The sequence below is a fragment of the Heterodontus francisci genome, chromosome 5 (genome assembly GCF_036365525.1).
Source record: "Heterodontus francisci isolate sHetFra1 chromosome 5, sHetFra1.hap1, whole genome shotgun sequence".
NCBI classification, from domain to species: domain Eukaryota; kingdom Metazoa; phylum Chordata; class Chondrichthyes; order Heterodontiformes; family Heterodontidae; genus Heterodontus; species Heterodontus francisci.
This window is the reverse complement of record NC_090375.1, coordinates 198,870,336-198,884,763: the sequence shown is the minus strand read 5'-3', so window position 1 is coordinate 198,884,763 and position 14,428 is coordinate 198,870,336. Positions and strand designations below refer to the sequence as shown.

Below are 14,428 nucleotides of genomic sequence, written 5' to 3'. Positions count from 1 at the left end.
CATGGTACCTACAGTACAAACAGAATAGCATTTAATCAAACCACATCATCTTCCTAAGTTAGTGGAACTCTACCCATTTACACATCAGACTGAGTTTTTACAAAACAAAAAGGAACAGAAAAAGCCAGAAACACTTGGTAAATCAAAATCTCCAGAGGGAACAGACAGCAGATCTTTCAAGGTTGTGCCCTTCAGAACAGGAAAGTAAGCAAAAGATCAGAAAAAGGGGGGGGAAACAAAAGCATGTAACAGGTTGCCTCAGTCAAATAATAGAAATATTAAATAAAAGATGGTAAGAGCCATACGACATGTGAACAGCTAAGACAGTGGGAATCTGAAAAGAAATGAGAGCGTGGGAGCGATGGAAAACATGGGAATAGGGTTCGAAATTAAAGTGAACAGGGCAGAGAGGATCCACCCACTCCGAAAACAGAAAGGACAGGAACACAGTTGCAGCCTTGCCTGCTGGCACTGTGTTCTGATGAGGGGTCTCCCTTCACCCAATACATCCCTGCTCCCAGACAAAAGCAGACCCACACCAAGTCCCGCTGTAATGGAACTGGAGTCAGTATTTAGACCAAAGGTCTGCAGATAGAAATACTGGCCAGAAAGCACAGGATAGGATATTATATTCAAATGTATGCTTCATTTCTACCAGACACAGCATCTCATTTTTTCTTTGAAAAGTAGGCAGGTTTATAATATACTTGTTGCAAACATTCTAAAAATACACCTATTTCAGGGTAACAGTAGTAATTACAACAGTAATCCCCACTATAACCTTACACTTCAGCTGCGCAAGTTTGTAACTGCCACAATTTATAAATTCCTATCTCTGTCTGCCAGTGTTTCTAAAGCAGCTTTCATACATTTCACAGACACTGAAGAAAAAGTGTTTGCCTCAGCTTGCCAGTTTGACAGCAGGCTTTAGGACCTGGCTACAGATTTTCCTAAAATGGCACAAAAATTAGCTAGCTAATTTTTTTAAAAATTATCTTTTTGCAACTAAGTGAGTTAACCAACAGATTGAACTATCTCGGCATGTAAATATAGCACTCAAGGCTGAATATTACTGGCTGCATTTCTTATTTAAGTGATTCAAGCTGAAATTTCCAGAAAAGCATACCTTTAACATCTGCAAACTGTGTTTATCCATCGTCTGTGCTCTGGGGGAGAAGCCAAAGGCAGTGTCTAGCACAGGGATCATTTGTAATCTCTACACCATTCAGCTGCTTTGGTAATTATGGATGTTTGTCTACTCAGGGCCAGTACAAGAAAGCACTCACAAAAAGATAATGTACACACTGTTGTAGAAAATTGACTTTACACCATTTTCTCTCACATGTACTACAAAAAGGGTAGTTAACAATTACTGAAGTACTGCTGCACCTAGCCACAGGCTTCCGTGGAGGGTGAATATGGACTTTGCTTTGTTCAGTAGATACCTGTGTGAGTAATGCAGCACAGTCGCTCATTAACCCTTGACTTCGTCCTGCAGTCACGACAGTGGTGCCCAGCAACATCCAGAGCCACAGTACTTGCATACAACAGCTAATAGAGAAATAACCAATTAAACTATATTTTTAAAAAACCTTGCAGATCTGAGCTCAAATTGCAGAAATCTCTTACAATTGTGCGCAATAGCACGTGTACCTGCAGATGGTTTGCAACACAAGTTGAGCAAAGGTTTCCATTAAGCCGTCCTTGCTGCAATCTGCAGAAAGATTTTGTTGATCAACAAAGCCCTTATATAAAGGCACAGCCCAAAATAGCAAACCAATCGCTTAAATGCAGTGCCAATACCACAAACAGAAGGACTTGTTAACAAACCAGTAAGGGCTTCTGTTTTTCAGCTTGTGTCTGAATAAAACTTGTGACCTATTAGGGTGCATAAAGCTGAGTTAAATGGGGTAGGCAAAATCCAAAACATTCTACATACACAAAACATGTTTTGTTGAATGTGGAAGTATTACATAAACTGGAAGGATATAAACAGCACAAAGCAAAGCAACTGAAAACACACTGTAGCCTGTACAATCAATAGATCACCACCAGTTGCATTTTACATGGAACTAGAAGAAAGTTTGCTTTGTTTTTCCTGCCTCTCTCTCTCCCTCAGTCAAGTTATTCTTCCAAGGTTGGAATATTTCAAAAGATTCCATCATTTTGTGTTGAGCATTTTATTCCATGTTGCTGAGGTAGCAATTCTGCTCATTTTAAATGCAATCATAAAAATTAACTCAATGCTGCAAAGTAATTAATTAATTCTGATAATACAAATCCAAACTTTCATATCGGTGTTTAAGATATTGAGAACATAAATGTTTCAAAGTCCAGCTTAAAAATTCCAATGACAAATTTTATTTCTAGTTTTTGGGTGATTTCTAAAATTCCCTTTTTTTTTTGAAACGTACAAGAGAAGTTCCATTAAATTGGAATTCTTAAACAACAGCATGGTTAAGAATTCAATCTACAATATTGGTTATATCAACTGTTGTGTAAAGGCTGCAATGCTGTCTTTTTCATATCAGTTGAAGATTAACAGCCGATATCTTGGTAAGCTATTCCTACAAAATAGCGAACGGCTCTGAAGTACTTCGCTGTTAGGACTCTGGCAAACGCTCACATTGTAAAACCCATCAGAGGCAAGGAATACTCAATGTCATAATAGGCAGGACCTACAGAACAACACAGGTGGTGCAAAGGCCAAAACTTAAAACCCTTCGAATTACAACACCTATGCTCTAAAAGCAACACCCATCTATTATTTTAAAAGTATAAATTATTCTTTAAAATGTATACAGCAATAAAAATTTTAATTTAAAATTTGTTTCAGGGAAAAAAAAAACTAATTTGGCTCGAAGCTGCAGCTTGTTTCACTAACTCCATGCCCACCCTGATCAGGAAATGCAGCACACCCAGACTGAACATTTCATTCTCACAGAATAGGCACACCGAGGGAGGCGAGGCCAGCTCAAATTTGCATTTATATAGCACCTTTCATGACCTCAGGACATACCAAAATGCTTCACAGGCAATTTCCATGCAGCAAGGTCCCACAAACAGTCGTAAGATAAATGACCATAAAATCTGTTTTTGTGAAGTTGACTGAGGGATAAATATTAGCCGGGACACTGAGAAGAACTCTCCTGCTCTTCTTCCGATAATGGAATGGGATCTTTCACCCGAGTGGGTACACAGGGCCTCAGTTTAACATCTCAACTGAAAGATGGCAAATCTGACAGTGCAGCACTCCAGTAATACACCAGAGTGGGACTTGAACACATAGGTTTCCGACTCGGGCAAAAGTACTACCCACTGCTGACATCCAATTCTCCACAAATTGAAATAACTAAATAGACAAGTTGCAGTTGATGCATTTTTTTGGCTGCAATGCGTGATCTTGATCGTTAGAATGGGTACAACAGACCAAACAATAAATGCAGATTGAGAAAATCATGCATCAACCCAAGTTGGACACTTTATTTGTTCATGGGATGTGGGCATCGCTGGCTAGGGCAGCATTTATTGTCCCTCCCTAATTATCCTTGAGAAGGTGGTGGTGAACTGCCTTCTTGAACAGCTGTAGTCCATGTGGGGTAGATACACCCAAAGTGCTGTTAGGAAGGGAGTTCCAGGATTTTGACCCAGCAACAGTGTATAATGGTGATAATAGTTCCAAGTCAGGATGGTGTGTGGCTTGGAGGAAAACTTGCAGGTGGTGATGTTCCCACACATCTGCTGCCCTTGTCCTTCTAGGTGGTAGAGGTCGCGGGTTTGGAAGGTGCTGTAAAAGGAGTCTTGGAGCGTTGCTGCAGTGCTGGTACACACTGCTGTCACAGTGTGTCGGTGGTGGAGGGAGTGCCAATCAAGCGGGCTGCTTTGTCCTGGATGGTGTCGAGCTTCGATTGTTGTTGGAGCAGCACCCAGCCAGGTAAGTGGATAGTATTCCATCATACTCCTACTTCTGCCCTGTAGATGGTGGACAAGCTCTGGGCAGTCAGGACGTGAGTTACTCGCCGCAGAATTCCTAGCCTCTGACCTGCTTGTAGCCACGGTATTTATATGGTGACTCCAGTTCACTTTCTTGTCAATTAGATTCTCTCTCTTTTGAGATAGTCATTGCCTGGCACTTGTGTAGTGCAAATGTTACTTGCCACATTAGCCCTAGCCTGGATATTGTCTATGTCTTACTGCATATGGACATGGGCTGCTTCAGTATCTGAGGAGTTGCGAATGGTGAACATTGTGCAATTATCAGCAAACATCCCCACTTCTGAACTTATGATTGAAGGAAGGTCATTAATGAAGCAGCTGAAGATGGCCAGGCATAGGACACTCCCCTGAGGAACTCCTGCATCTCAGATGGTTGACCGCCGATAACTACAACCATCTTCGTTTGTGCTAGGTATGACTCCAACCAGCGGAGAGTTTTTGCAATTCCCACTGACTCCAGTTTTGCTAGGGTTCCTTGATGCCATACACGGTCAAATGTTGCCTTGATGTCAAGGGCAGTCACTCTCAGCTCTGGAATTCAACTGTTTTGTCCATGTTTGGACCAAGGCTGTAATGAGGTCAGGAGCTGAGTGGCCCTGGCGGAACCCAAACTGAGCATCACTGAGCAGGTTATTGCTAAGCAAGTGCTGCTTGATGGCACTGTTGAGGACACCTCCCATCACTTTACTGATGATTGAGAGTAGGTTGATGGGGCTGTAATTGGCCAGGTTGGATCTGTCTTGCTTTGTGCATAGGACATAACTGGGCAATTTTGCACACTGTCAGGTAAATGCCAGTTTTGCAGCTGTACTAGAACAGCTTGGCTTGGGGTGCGGCAAGTTCTGGAGCACAAGTCTTCAGTATTGTTGCCAGAATGTTTGCAGCATCCAGTGCCTTCAGTTGTTTCTTGATATCACGTGCAGTGAATCAAATTGGCTGAAAACTGACAACTATGATGCTGGGGCCTTCAGGAGGAGGCAGAGATAGGTCATTCACTCGGCACTTCTGGCTGAAAATTGTTGCAAATACTTCAGCCTTACCTTTTGCACTGATGTTCTGGGCTCCCCATCATTGAGGATGGGGATACATGTAGAGCCACCTCCACTGTTAGTTGTTTAATTGTCCACCACCATTCATGACTGGATGTGGCAGGACTGCAGAGCTTAGATCTGATCCATTGGTTGTGGGATTGCTGAGCTGCCTATTGCATGCTGCTTATGCTGTTGGCACACAAGTAGTCCTGTGTTGTAGCTTCACCAGGTTGACACCCCATTTTGAGGTATGCCTGGTGCTGCTCCTGGCATGCCCTCCTGCACACTTCACTGAACTAGGGTTGATGGTAATGGTAGAGTGGTGGATGTGCCGGTCCATGAGGAGACATACTGTGGTTGAGTACAGTTCTGCTGCTGCTGATGGCCCACAGCGCCTCATGGATACCCAGTTTTGCATTGCTAGATCTGTTCTAAATCTATCCCAGTTAGCACAGTGGTAGTGCCACACAACATGATGGAAGGTATCCTCAATGTGAAGACCAGACTTTGTCTCCACAAGGACTGTGCAGTGGTTATTCCTACCAATATTCTCAAACAGATGCATCTGCGACAAGGTCAAGTATGTTTTTCCCTCACCACCTGCTGCAGACCCAGTCTAGGAGCTATGTCCTTTCAGACATGGCCTGCTTGGTCAGTCATGGTGCTACCGAGCCACTCTTGGTGATGGACATTAAAGTCCCCCACACAGAATACATTTTGCGCCCTTGCCACCCTCAGCGCTTCCGCCAAGTAGTGTTCAACATGGAGGAGTACTGATTCATCAGCTGAGGGTGCGCATTAGTTGGTAATCAGCAGGAGGTTTCCTTGTCCACGTTTGACCTGATGTCATGAGACTTCATGGGGTCCGGCAGCGATGTTGAGGACTCCCAGGGCAACTCCCTCCCAACTGTATACCACTGTGCCGCCACCTCTGGCAATGTCAGTGAAAATGGGAAATAAATGTTGTGTAATTTTGAAAGGTTACTTCACTAGTCAATTCTGAAAAACAACTTCAAGAAGTTTACAATAGCACTACAGAAAGTAACCATAAAAAAATGTTATTCTCGGAATGTGGGCGTCGTTGGCAAGGCCGACATTTATTCCCCATCCCTAACATCCGTCACCTCTGCTGGGTCTGTCCTCCTGGTGGGACAGGACATAGCTGTGATGGTGATGGCGGTATCTGGGACATTGTCAGGTATGATTCCGTGAGTATGACAATGTCAGGCTGTTGCTTGACTAGTCTGTGGGACAGCTCTCCCAACTTTGGTGCAAGACCCCAGATGTTAGTAAGGAGGACTTTGCAGGGTCGACAGGGCTGGGTTTGCCGTTGTCGTTTCCGGTGCATAGGTTGATGCCAGGTGGTCTGTCCAGTTTCATTCCTTATCGACTTTGTCGTGGTTTGATACAACTGCGTGGCTTGTGAGGCTATTTCAGAGGGCATTTAAGAGTCAACCACATTGCTGTAGGTCTGGTGTCACATGTAGGCCAGAGCAGGTAAGGACAGCAGATTTCCTTTGCTAAAGGACATTAGTGAACCAGATGGGTTTTTACGATAATCGACAATGGTTTCATGGTCATCACTGGACTAGCTTTTAATTCCAATTTTTTTTAATTAATTGAATGCAAATTGCACCATCTGCCATGGTGGGATTCGAACCCATGTTCCCAGAGCTATACCCTGGGTGTCTGGGTTATTAGACAAGTGACAATACCACTATGCCACTGCCAACTACCCCCCCACCTATCATTCCTTCATTGTCACAGCTCAAGATCCCTGGACCCCCTCCCTAACAGTGCTGTGTACCTTCACCACATGGACTGCAACGGTTCAAGAAGGCATCTCACCACCACCTTAAGGGCAACTAGGGATGGGGAATAAATGTCAGCCTTGCCAGTGACACCCACATTCCAAGAATGAAATTTTTTAAGTTACTTTCTGTAGTGCTATTGCAAACTTCTTGGTTGTTTTTCAGAATTGACTAGTGAAGTAACCTTTCAAAATTACACAACATTTATTTCCCATTTTCACTGCCACATGATTGAAATGATTAATTCAAAGCTTCTATTGCACTAGGACAGTTGCTTCCACTACTGCTGTCCTTTTGCTAAGTTTGCATAATTGCTAATTTTTTTCATTAAAACATTGTACATTTTCAGATGAGAATAAAAACAGAAATTGACAAAAGTGAAACAGTTGGAATTGATACTGGTACCAAATATTATACCTTAACAGAAACATGGAACTAATCCTTTGAACCAGACATGGCACCGGACGTGACTGTTGATTGGCATTTGCACTCTTATGAAAGGCTACGTCGTGTATGTATCCTTGCAAAGTGTCAATCTAAAATATAAATTGAAACTAATATGCACTAAAAAGATACAAAATATTTGAGACATTAATTTAATATGCATTTCCTCAGTAGTTACAATTCACAGCGCTCATTCCACAACATTGCGTTATCTCAGGACATGCCTCATGTTCATGCTTGAGGGGCATCAATACATGTCCCAACAAGGCACAGTTACTGTTCTCTGCGCTCGGATTGGTAGCACCCAGACTTAGTGGTCTGGAATGTCCTAGAACCCCACTCTGTCTATTTCAAAACCCAAGCTGAGCATAAATATGTAGGTAAATGTCACAACTGTGGTGGTGTTTTTTGTTAAATGATTACTCCAGAATTGCATCATACATGCCAACATAAGAATGCTGAAAAATTGATTAACAGCACACATGTACTTGGCCTTTTGAGTTATCAGTTTAATGGAAAAATAACCCTCATTAAAGATGCAACCAAGACCAGGGCTTCCAATTCCTTCATCAGATTGGATTGCAGGATTTGAAAATAAGTTACTCAACTCAGACTGCTTTCTGTGAAAACTGAAACCCAACTGCCTCAGATATGACATATAAATAGTAGTTATCATGGGCGTGCAGTGGAACATGAACTTGTCATGACTTAAGCTGCTAATGTTCAATCCGTTGTGCTATGGGGGGAAGGAACCTGAAGGACAAAAATGTGCATTTTTATTGCATCGCCATTAGGAAATGCCCTCTTATGATGTAATTTTAGGGATGTTTGGGGATATGCCCCCTTCCCATGGAGTTGGTACATTTTCTAGCGATTTGAAGTGAACGGCAATTCAGGAGAAAGAGCATGGCAACATGAAAGGAATGGAAGGAGACCAGAGAGGGCTCACCAACACTGAGGAGAGTCACTGCGATGTCCACTCATGTTCCCATACGGCAGAGACCCAGGTGCCCTGTGCTTCATAGTAAGTCACCTCTTCTGAGCATGCACAATGTTTTAGTTGTGTGCAGAGATGTGAATATATACATATATAGATATGAAAAGCTTTTCATGATAATTCCGAGGTTCGGAAAGGGCAGAAAGTGATAAAAGATGGAGTATTAGCGACACGGAAAAGGTGAGCACCACAAGAAGCCCTCCACCAGTAATCAAAGAAAATGCAGAGGGCAAGAATGTATACCACAGACCTGTGTGCTCCCATTGCAGCAAAACAGGGCATATTAAAGCCAACTGCTGGAAGATAAAGGGATGTACAAGGTTAACAAAGGATAGGGTTCCCCAGCAGATCTGACTGTGGCCTTGGCCGTGGGAAAGAACTCTTGTGGGAGAATCTAGAACTAGGGGGTCATTGCTTAAAAATAAGGGGCCGCTTTAATTACCCCACCAACATGTGGCCATGCTAGGCAGCTGCAAGCATGGCAACATGTTGGTGGGGTAATTAAAGCCGACGATGCACGACAGGGTTGTAGGGCTGGACAAAGTTAAAGATAGAGGAGAATTGAAAACAAAGATGAGAATTATAAGATCAAGGTGTTGACAGACTGGGAGCTAATGTAGGTCAGCGAGCACAGGGGTTAAGGGTGAATGTGACAGAGTTAAGATATGGGAAGCAGAGTTTGAATGAGCTCATGTTTTTGAAGGGTGGAAGATGTAAGGAAGGGCACGAGAACATTTTGATAGTCAAAGCTAGAGCAACAATGGCATGGATGAGGGTTTCCACAGCAGATTAGCTGAGGCAGGAGCACAGTTGGGTGATGTTGTGGAGGTGAAATCAGGCATTCTTAGTGATGGCACGATGTGTGGCCGGAAGCTCATCTCGGGGCCAAGGTTGCAGCCTCAGACAGCTGCCAGGGAGAGGAATGGCATTTCTGGCAGGGATCAAAGACAATGGCTTCAGTCTTCTGAACATTTAATTGGAAGACATTTCTGCTCAGCCAGTACTGGACACCAGGCAAGCAGTCTGACAATTTAGACAGTAGATGGGTCAAGTGAGGTAGGCGGGGGAGAGGGAGGGGGGGGCGGGGGTGGGGGAGAGGAGAGGGGGGGGTGGGGGAGAGGAGAGGGGGGGGTGGGGGAGAGGAGAGGGGGGGGTGGGGGAGAGGAGGGGGGGGGGTGGGGGAGAGGGGGGGGTGGGGGAGAGGGGGGGGTGGGGGAGAGGGGGGGGTGGGGGAGAGGGGGGGGTGGGGGAGAGGGGGGGGGTGGGGGAGAGGGGGGGTGGGGGAGAGGGGGGGGTGGGGGAGAGGGGGGGGTGGGGGAGAGGGGGGGGTGGGGGAGAGGGGGGGGTGGGGGAGAGGGGGGGGTGGGGGAGAGGGGGGGTGGGGGAGAGGGGGGGGTGGGGAGAGGGGGGGTGGGGGAGAGGGGGGGTGGGGGAGAGGGGGGGGTGGGGGAGAGGGGGGGGTGGGGGAGAGGGGGGGGTGGGGAGAGGGGGGGTGGGGGAGAGGGGGGGGTGGGGGAGAGGGGGGGTGGGGGAGAGGGGGGGGTGGGGAGAGAGGGGGGGGTGGGGAGAGAGGGGGGGGTGGGGGAGAGGGGGGGGTGGGGAGAGGGGGGGGTGGGGAGAGAGTGGGGGAGGGAGAGAGTGGGGGAGGGGAGAGAGTGGGGGAGGGGAGAGAGTGGGGGAGGGGAGAGAGTGGGGGAGGGGAGAGAGTGGGGGAGGGGAGAGAGTGGGGGAGGGGAGAGAGTGGGGGAGGGGAGAGAGTGGGGGAGGGGAGAGAGTGGGGGAGGGGAGAGAGTGGGGGAGGGGGAGAGAGTGGGGGAGGGAGAGAGTGGGGGAGGGGAGAGAGTGGGGGAGGGGAGAGAGTGGGGGAGGGGAGAGAGTGGGGGAGGGGAGAGAGTGGGGGAGGGGAGAGAGTGGGGGAGGGGAGAGAGTGGGGGAGGGGAGAGAGTGGGGGAGGGGAGAGAGTGGGGGAGGGGAGAGAGTGGGGGAGGGGAGAGAGTGGGGGAGGGGAGAGAGTGGGGGAGGGGAGAGAGTGGGGGAGGGGAGAGAGTGGGGGAGGGGAGAGAGTGGGGGAGGGGAGAGAGTGGGGGAGGGGAGAGAGTGGGGGAGGGGAGAGAGTGGGGAGGGGAGAGAGTGGGGGAGGGGAGAGAGTGGGGGAGGGGAGAGAGTGGGGGAGGGGAGAGAGTGGGGGAGGGGAGAGAGTGGGGGAGGGGAGAGAGTGGGGGAGGGGAGAGAGTGGGGGAGGGGAGAGAGTGGGGGAGGGGAGAGAGTGGGGGAGGGGAGAGAGTGGGGGAGGGGAGAGAGTGGGGGAGGGGAGAGAGTGGGGGAGGGGAGAGAGTGGGGGAGGGGAGAGAGTGGGGGAGGGGAGAGAGTGGGGGAGGGGAGAGAGTGGGGGAGGGGAGAGAGTGGGGGAGGGGAGAGAGTGGGGGAGGGGAGAGAGTGGGGGAGGGGAGAGAGTGGGGGAGGGGAGAGAGTGGGGGAGGGGAGAGAGTGGGGGAGGGGAGAGAGTGGGGGAGGGGAGAGAGTGGGGGAGGGAGAGAGTGGGGGAGGGGAGAGAGTGGGGGAGGGGAGAGAGTGGGGAGGGGAGAGGTGGGGAGGGGAGAGAGTGGGGGAGGGGAGAGTGGGGAGGGGAGAGTGGGGGAGGGAGAGAGTGGGGGAGGGGAGAGAGTGGGGGAGGGGAGAGTGGGGGAGGGGGAGAGTGGGGTGAGAGTGGGGGAGGGGGGAGTGGGGGAGGGGGAGAGTGGGGGAGGGGGGAGAGTGGGGGGTGGGGGGAGAGGGGGGTGTGGGGGAGAGGGGGTGTGGGGGGGGTGTGGGGGGAGGGGGGTGGGGGGAGAGGGGGGTGAGGGGGGGAGGGGGGAGTGGGGGGAGGGGGGAGAGGGGGAGTGGGGGAGAGGGGGGGTGGGGGAGAGGGGGGGTGGGGGGAGGGGGGGTGGGGGAGGGGGGGGGGGGGGGGGAGGGGGGGGTGGGGGGGGGGAGGGGGGTGGGGGGGGGTGGGGGAGGGGGGGGGGTGGGGGAGGGGGGGGGTGGGGGAGGGGGGGGGGGGAGGGGGGGTGGGGGAGAGGGGGGGGTGGGGGAGAGGGGGTGGGTGGGGGAGAGGGGGTGGGTGGGGGAGAGGGGGTGGGTGGGGGAGAGGGGGTGGGTGGGGAGAAGGAAGAGGGGTAGGAGGAGCGAGCTGGACACTCAGTCTTTCCTGCGGGGGGAGACCCTTGACCCGCCCCCTCTCTCACACCCCCCCCCCCCCCCCAATTCCTCAGGTGAATGCCCCCATGCCCCCCCGACTCTCACCTGCCTCATCCCGACTGAAGCCTGACCTCTGCCAGGAAACGCCCTCCTGTCTTGTAGCATCTGTGCGGGGCCGGGTTGCGGCCTTTGTGAGGCGGTTACCGCCCCCGGCCCTGCCCTGCCCGGCCCGGCCCGGCCCTGCCCTGCCCGTGACGGCGGGCCATCAGTTTCTGCACCTTTGTGACTTGGGCAGCGGCCGGAAGCCACAGCCCGGCCCCCTTAGCCCGACCCCACGCTCACTCACCATCTCGATGATCTTGGTCTTGCGGCCCGCTTTTTTCTTCATGGTGAAGATGTACTGCGCTAACACGGCGCCTCCGAACAGCGCACACACCCCAACCCCGGCCAATGCACCGAACTTCACCACCGCCACCCGGTCCATCCTGCCGGTACGGCGAGGCGCATGCGCGGTGACGATGCGCGTTCCGCGCATGCGCGGGCCCAAAGCTGTTGCAAGTGTCCGCTTTGGGTTCGCGTAACGTCAGCATGGATTGCACAGCAAGAGTCCAGAAGCAGATTGTGACAGCCGTGTTCAAAAAAAAGTAAGCTGCAGTGCATTGACTGCATCAGGTTTCCTCTTCGTGGACTGCTGTGGTGCTAACCTTAACAGCAACAACTCAAAGGGTAAATATTCTTCGCGGGAGAAAAAGCTCCACTTGACAAGCAAATGTTACATCAACATACCAACATACGAATTAGGAGCAGAAGGAGGCCCCTCGAGCCTGTTCCGCCATTCAGTAAGCTCATGGCTGAACTTAATACGCCACATGACCACCTACTGATAACCTTTCACCTCCTCACTTATCAAGGATCTATTTATCAGTCATGGATAAACTGGACGAACAGCCAACAAATTCGGAACTCAGTGATGCCATTGATTCTCTAGCCAGTGGAAATGCCCGTGGAAAGGACAGCATTACCCCTGAAATAATCAAGTGTGCCAAGCCTGCTATACTCTCAGCACTCCATGAACTGCTTTGCCTGTGCTGGGATGAGGGAGCAGTAGCACAGGACATGCGCGATTCCAATATCATCACCCTGTATAAGAACAAGGGTGACCGCGGTGACTGCAACAACTACCATGGAATCTCCCTGCTCAGCATAGTGGGGAAAGTCTTTGCTCGAGTTATTTTAAACAGGCTCCAGAAGCAGGCTGAGCGTGTCTACCCTGAGGCACAGTGCGGCTTTCGAGCAGAGACATCCACCATTGATATGCTGTTCTCCCTTCGCCAGCTACAGGAGAAATGCTGCGAACAACAGATGCACCTCTACTTTGCTTTCATAGATCTCACCAAAGCCTTTGACCTGTACTAAGTATCATCACCTCATTCCATGACAATATGAAAGGCACAATTCAGCATATCCTTATGGGGCCTTATCAGACCCCTTTCCTATCCTGAGTGGTGTGAAACAGGGCTGTGTTCTCGCACCTGCACTGTTTGGGATCTTCTTCTCACTGCTGCTCTCACATGCGTTCAAATCTTCAGAATAAGGAATTTTCCTCCACACAAAATCAGATGGCAGGTTGTTCAACCTTGCCCGTCTAAGAGCGAAGTCCAAAGTACGGAAAGTCCTCATCAGGGAACTCCTCTTTGCTGACGATGCTGCATTAACATCCCACACGGAAGAGTGTCTGCAGAGACTCATCGACAGGATTGCAGCTGCCTGCAACGAATTTGGCCTAACCATCAGCCTCAAGAAAATGAACATCATGGGACAGGACGTCAGAAATGCTCCATCCATCAATATTGGCGACCACGCTCTGGAACTGGTTCAAGAGTTCACCCACCTAGTAACCTGTCTCTCGATGCAGAAATCAACAAGCGCATGGGAAAGGCGTCTGCTGCTATGTCCAGACTGACCAAGAGGGTGTGGGAAAATGGCGCACTGACACGGAACACAAAAGTCCGAGTATTTCAAGCCTGTGTCCTCAGTACCTTGCTCTACGGCAGTGAGGCCTGGACAACGTGTGTCAGCCAATAGCGACATCTCAACTCATTCCATCTCTGCTGCCTCCGGAGAATCCATGGGATCATGTGGCAGAACTGTATCTCCAATGCAGAAGTCCTCGAGGCGGCCAACATCCCCAGCATATACACCCTACTGAGCCAGCGGCGCTTGAGATGGCTTGGCCATGTGAGCTGCATGGAAGCTGGCAGGATCCCCAAGGACGCATTGTACAGTGAGCTCGTCACCGGCCGTCCATGTCTCCGCTTTAAAGACGTTTGCAATAGCGACATGAAGTCCTGTGACATTGACCACAAGTTGTGGGAGTCAGTTGCCAGTGATCGCCAGAGCTGGCGGGCAGCCATAAAGACGGGCCTAAAGTGTGGCGAGTCAAAGAGACTTAGCAGTTGGCAGGAAAAAAGACAGAAGTGCAAGGAGCAAGCCAACTGTGTAACAGTCCCGACAACCAATTGTATCTGTCGCACCTGTGGAAGAGTCTGTCACTGTAGAATTGGCCTTTATAGCCACTCCAGGCGTTGCTCCACAAACCACTGACCACCTCCAGGCGCTTACCCATTGTCGCTCGAGACAAGGAGGCCAAAGAAGAAGAACAAGATTTACCTCTGCCTTAAAAATATAGCTGCATTTGCTGGCAACGCAACCACTAGGTGACGCTGCAGCGGCACATGCGCAAATGCAGTCCGTTCAACTAAAACGTCACAGTCTGCGATCTCAGGTAGCTGGTCAGGGCTAAAGATGGCGCTGCTCAAATAATCACACAAAGGCAACGTGAACACGTGGCAGCACACAATGGCCGGAGAGATCGGGCAGCAGAGGAATGGCCAGAGAGATCGGGCAGGGAAATTGCTGGAGAGATTGGGTGAAGGGGGGGCGGGTGGGGGGCGGGGAAGGAGTTGCCAGAG

General features: G+C 50.1%; 1 protein-coding gene across 2 annotated transcripts in view; it reads right to left on the bottom strand.

Annotated features, from left to right (window-relative positions):
- Positions 1–11,973, bottom strand: part of nt5c3a (5'-nucleotidase, cytosolic IIIA) — a 28,153-nt gene extending 16,180 nt beyond the window's left edge. The window contains exon 1 of one of the 2 annotated variants that reach the window (XM_068032609.1): positions 11,803–11,973. In XM_068032609.1, the coding sequence (XP_067888710.1) occupies positions 11,803–11,940 (138 nt within the window). In that variant the 5' untranslated portion in view covers positions 11,941–11,973. Of the gene's footprint in view, positions 1–7,255; positions 7,328–11,802 lie in introns of those variants that run through there. The other variant, XM_068032610.1, reaches the window with a different exon arrangement.
- Between the last annotated feature and the right edge of the window lie 2,455 nt (positions 11,974–14,428).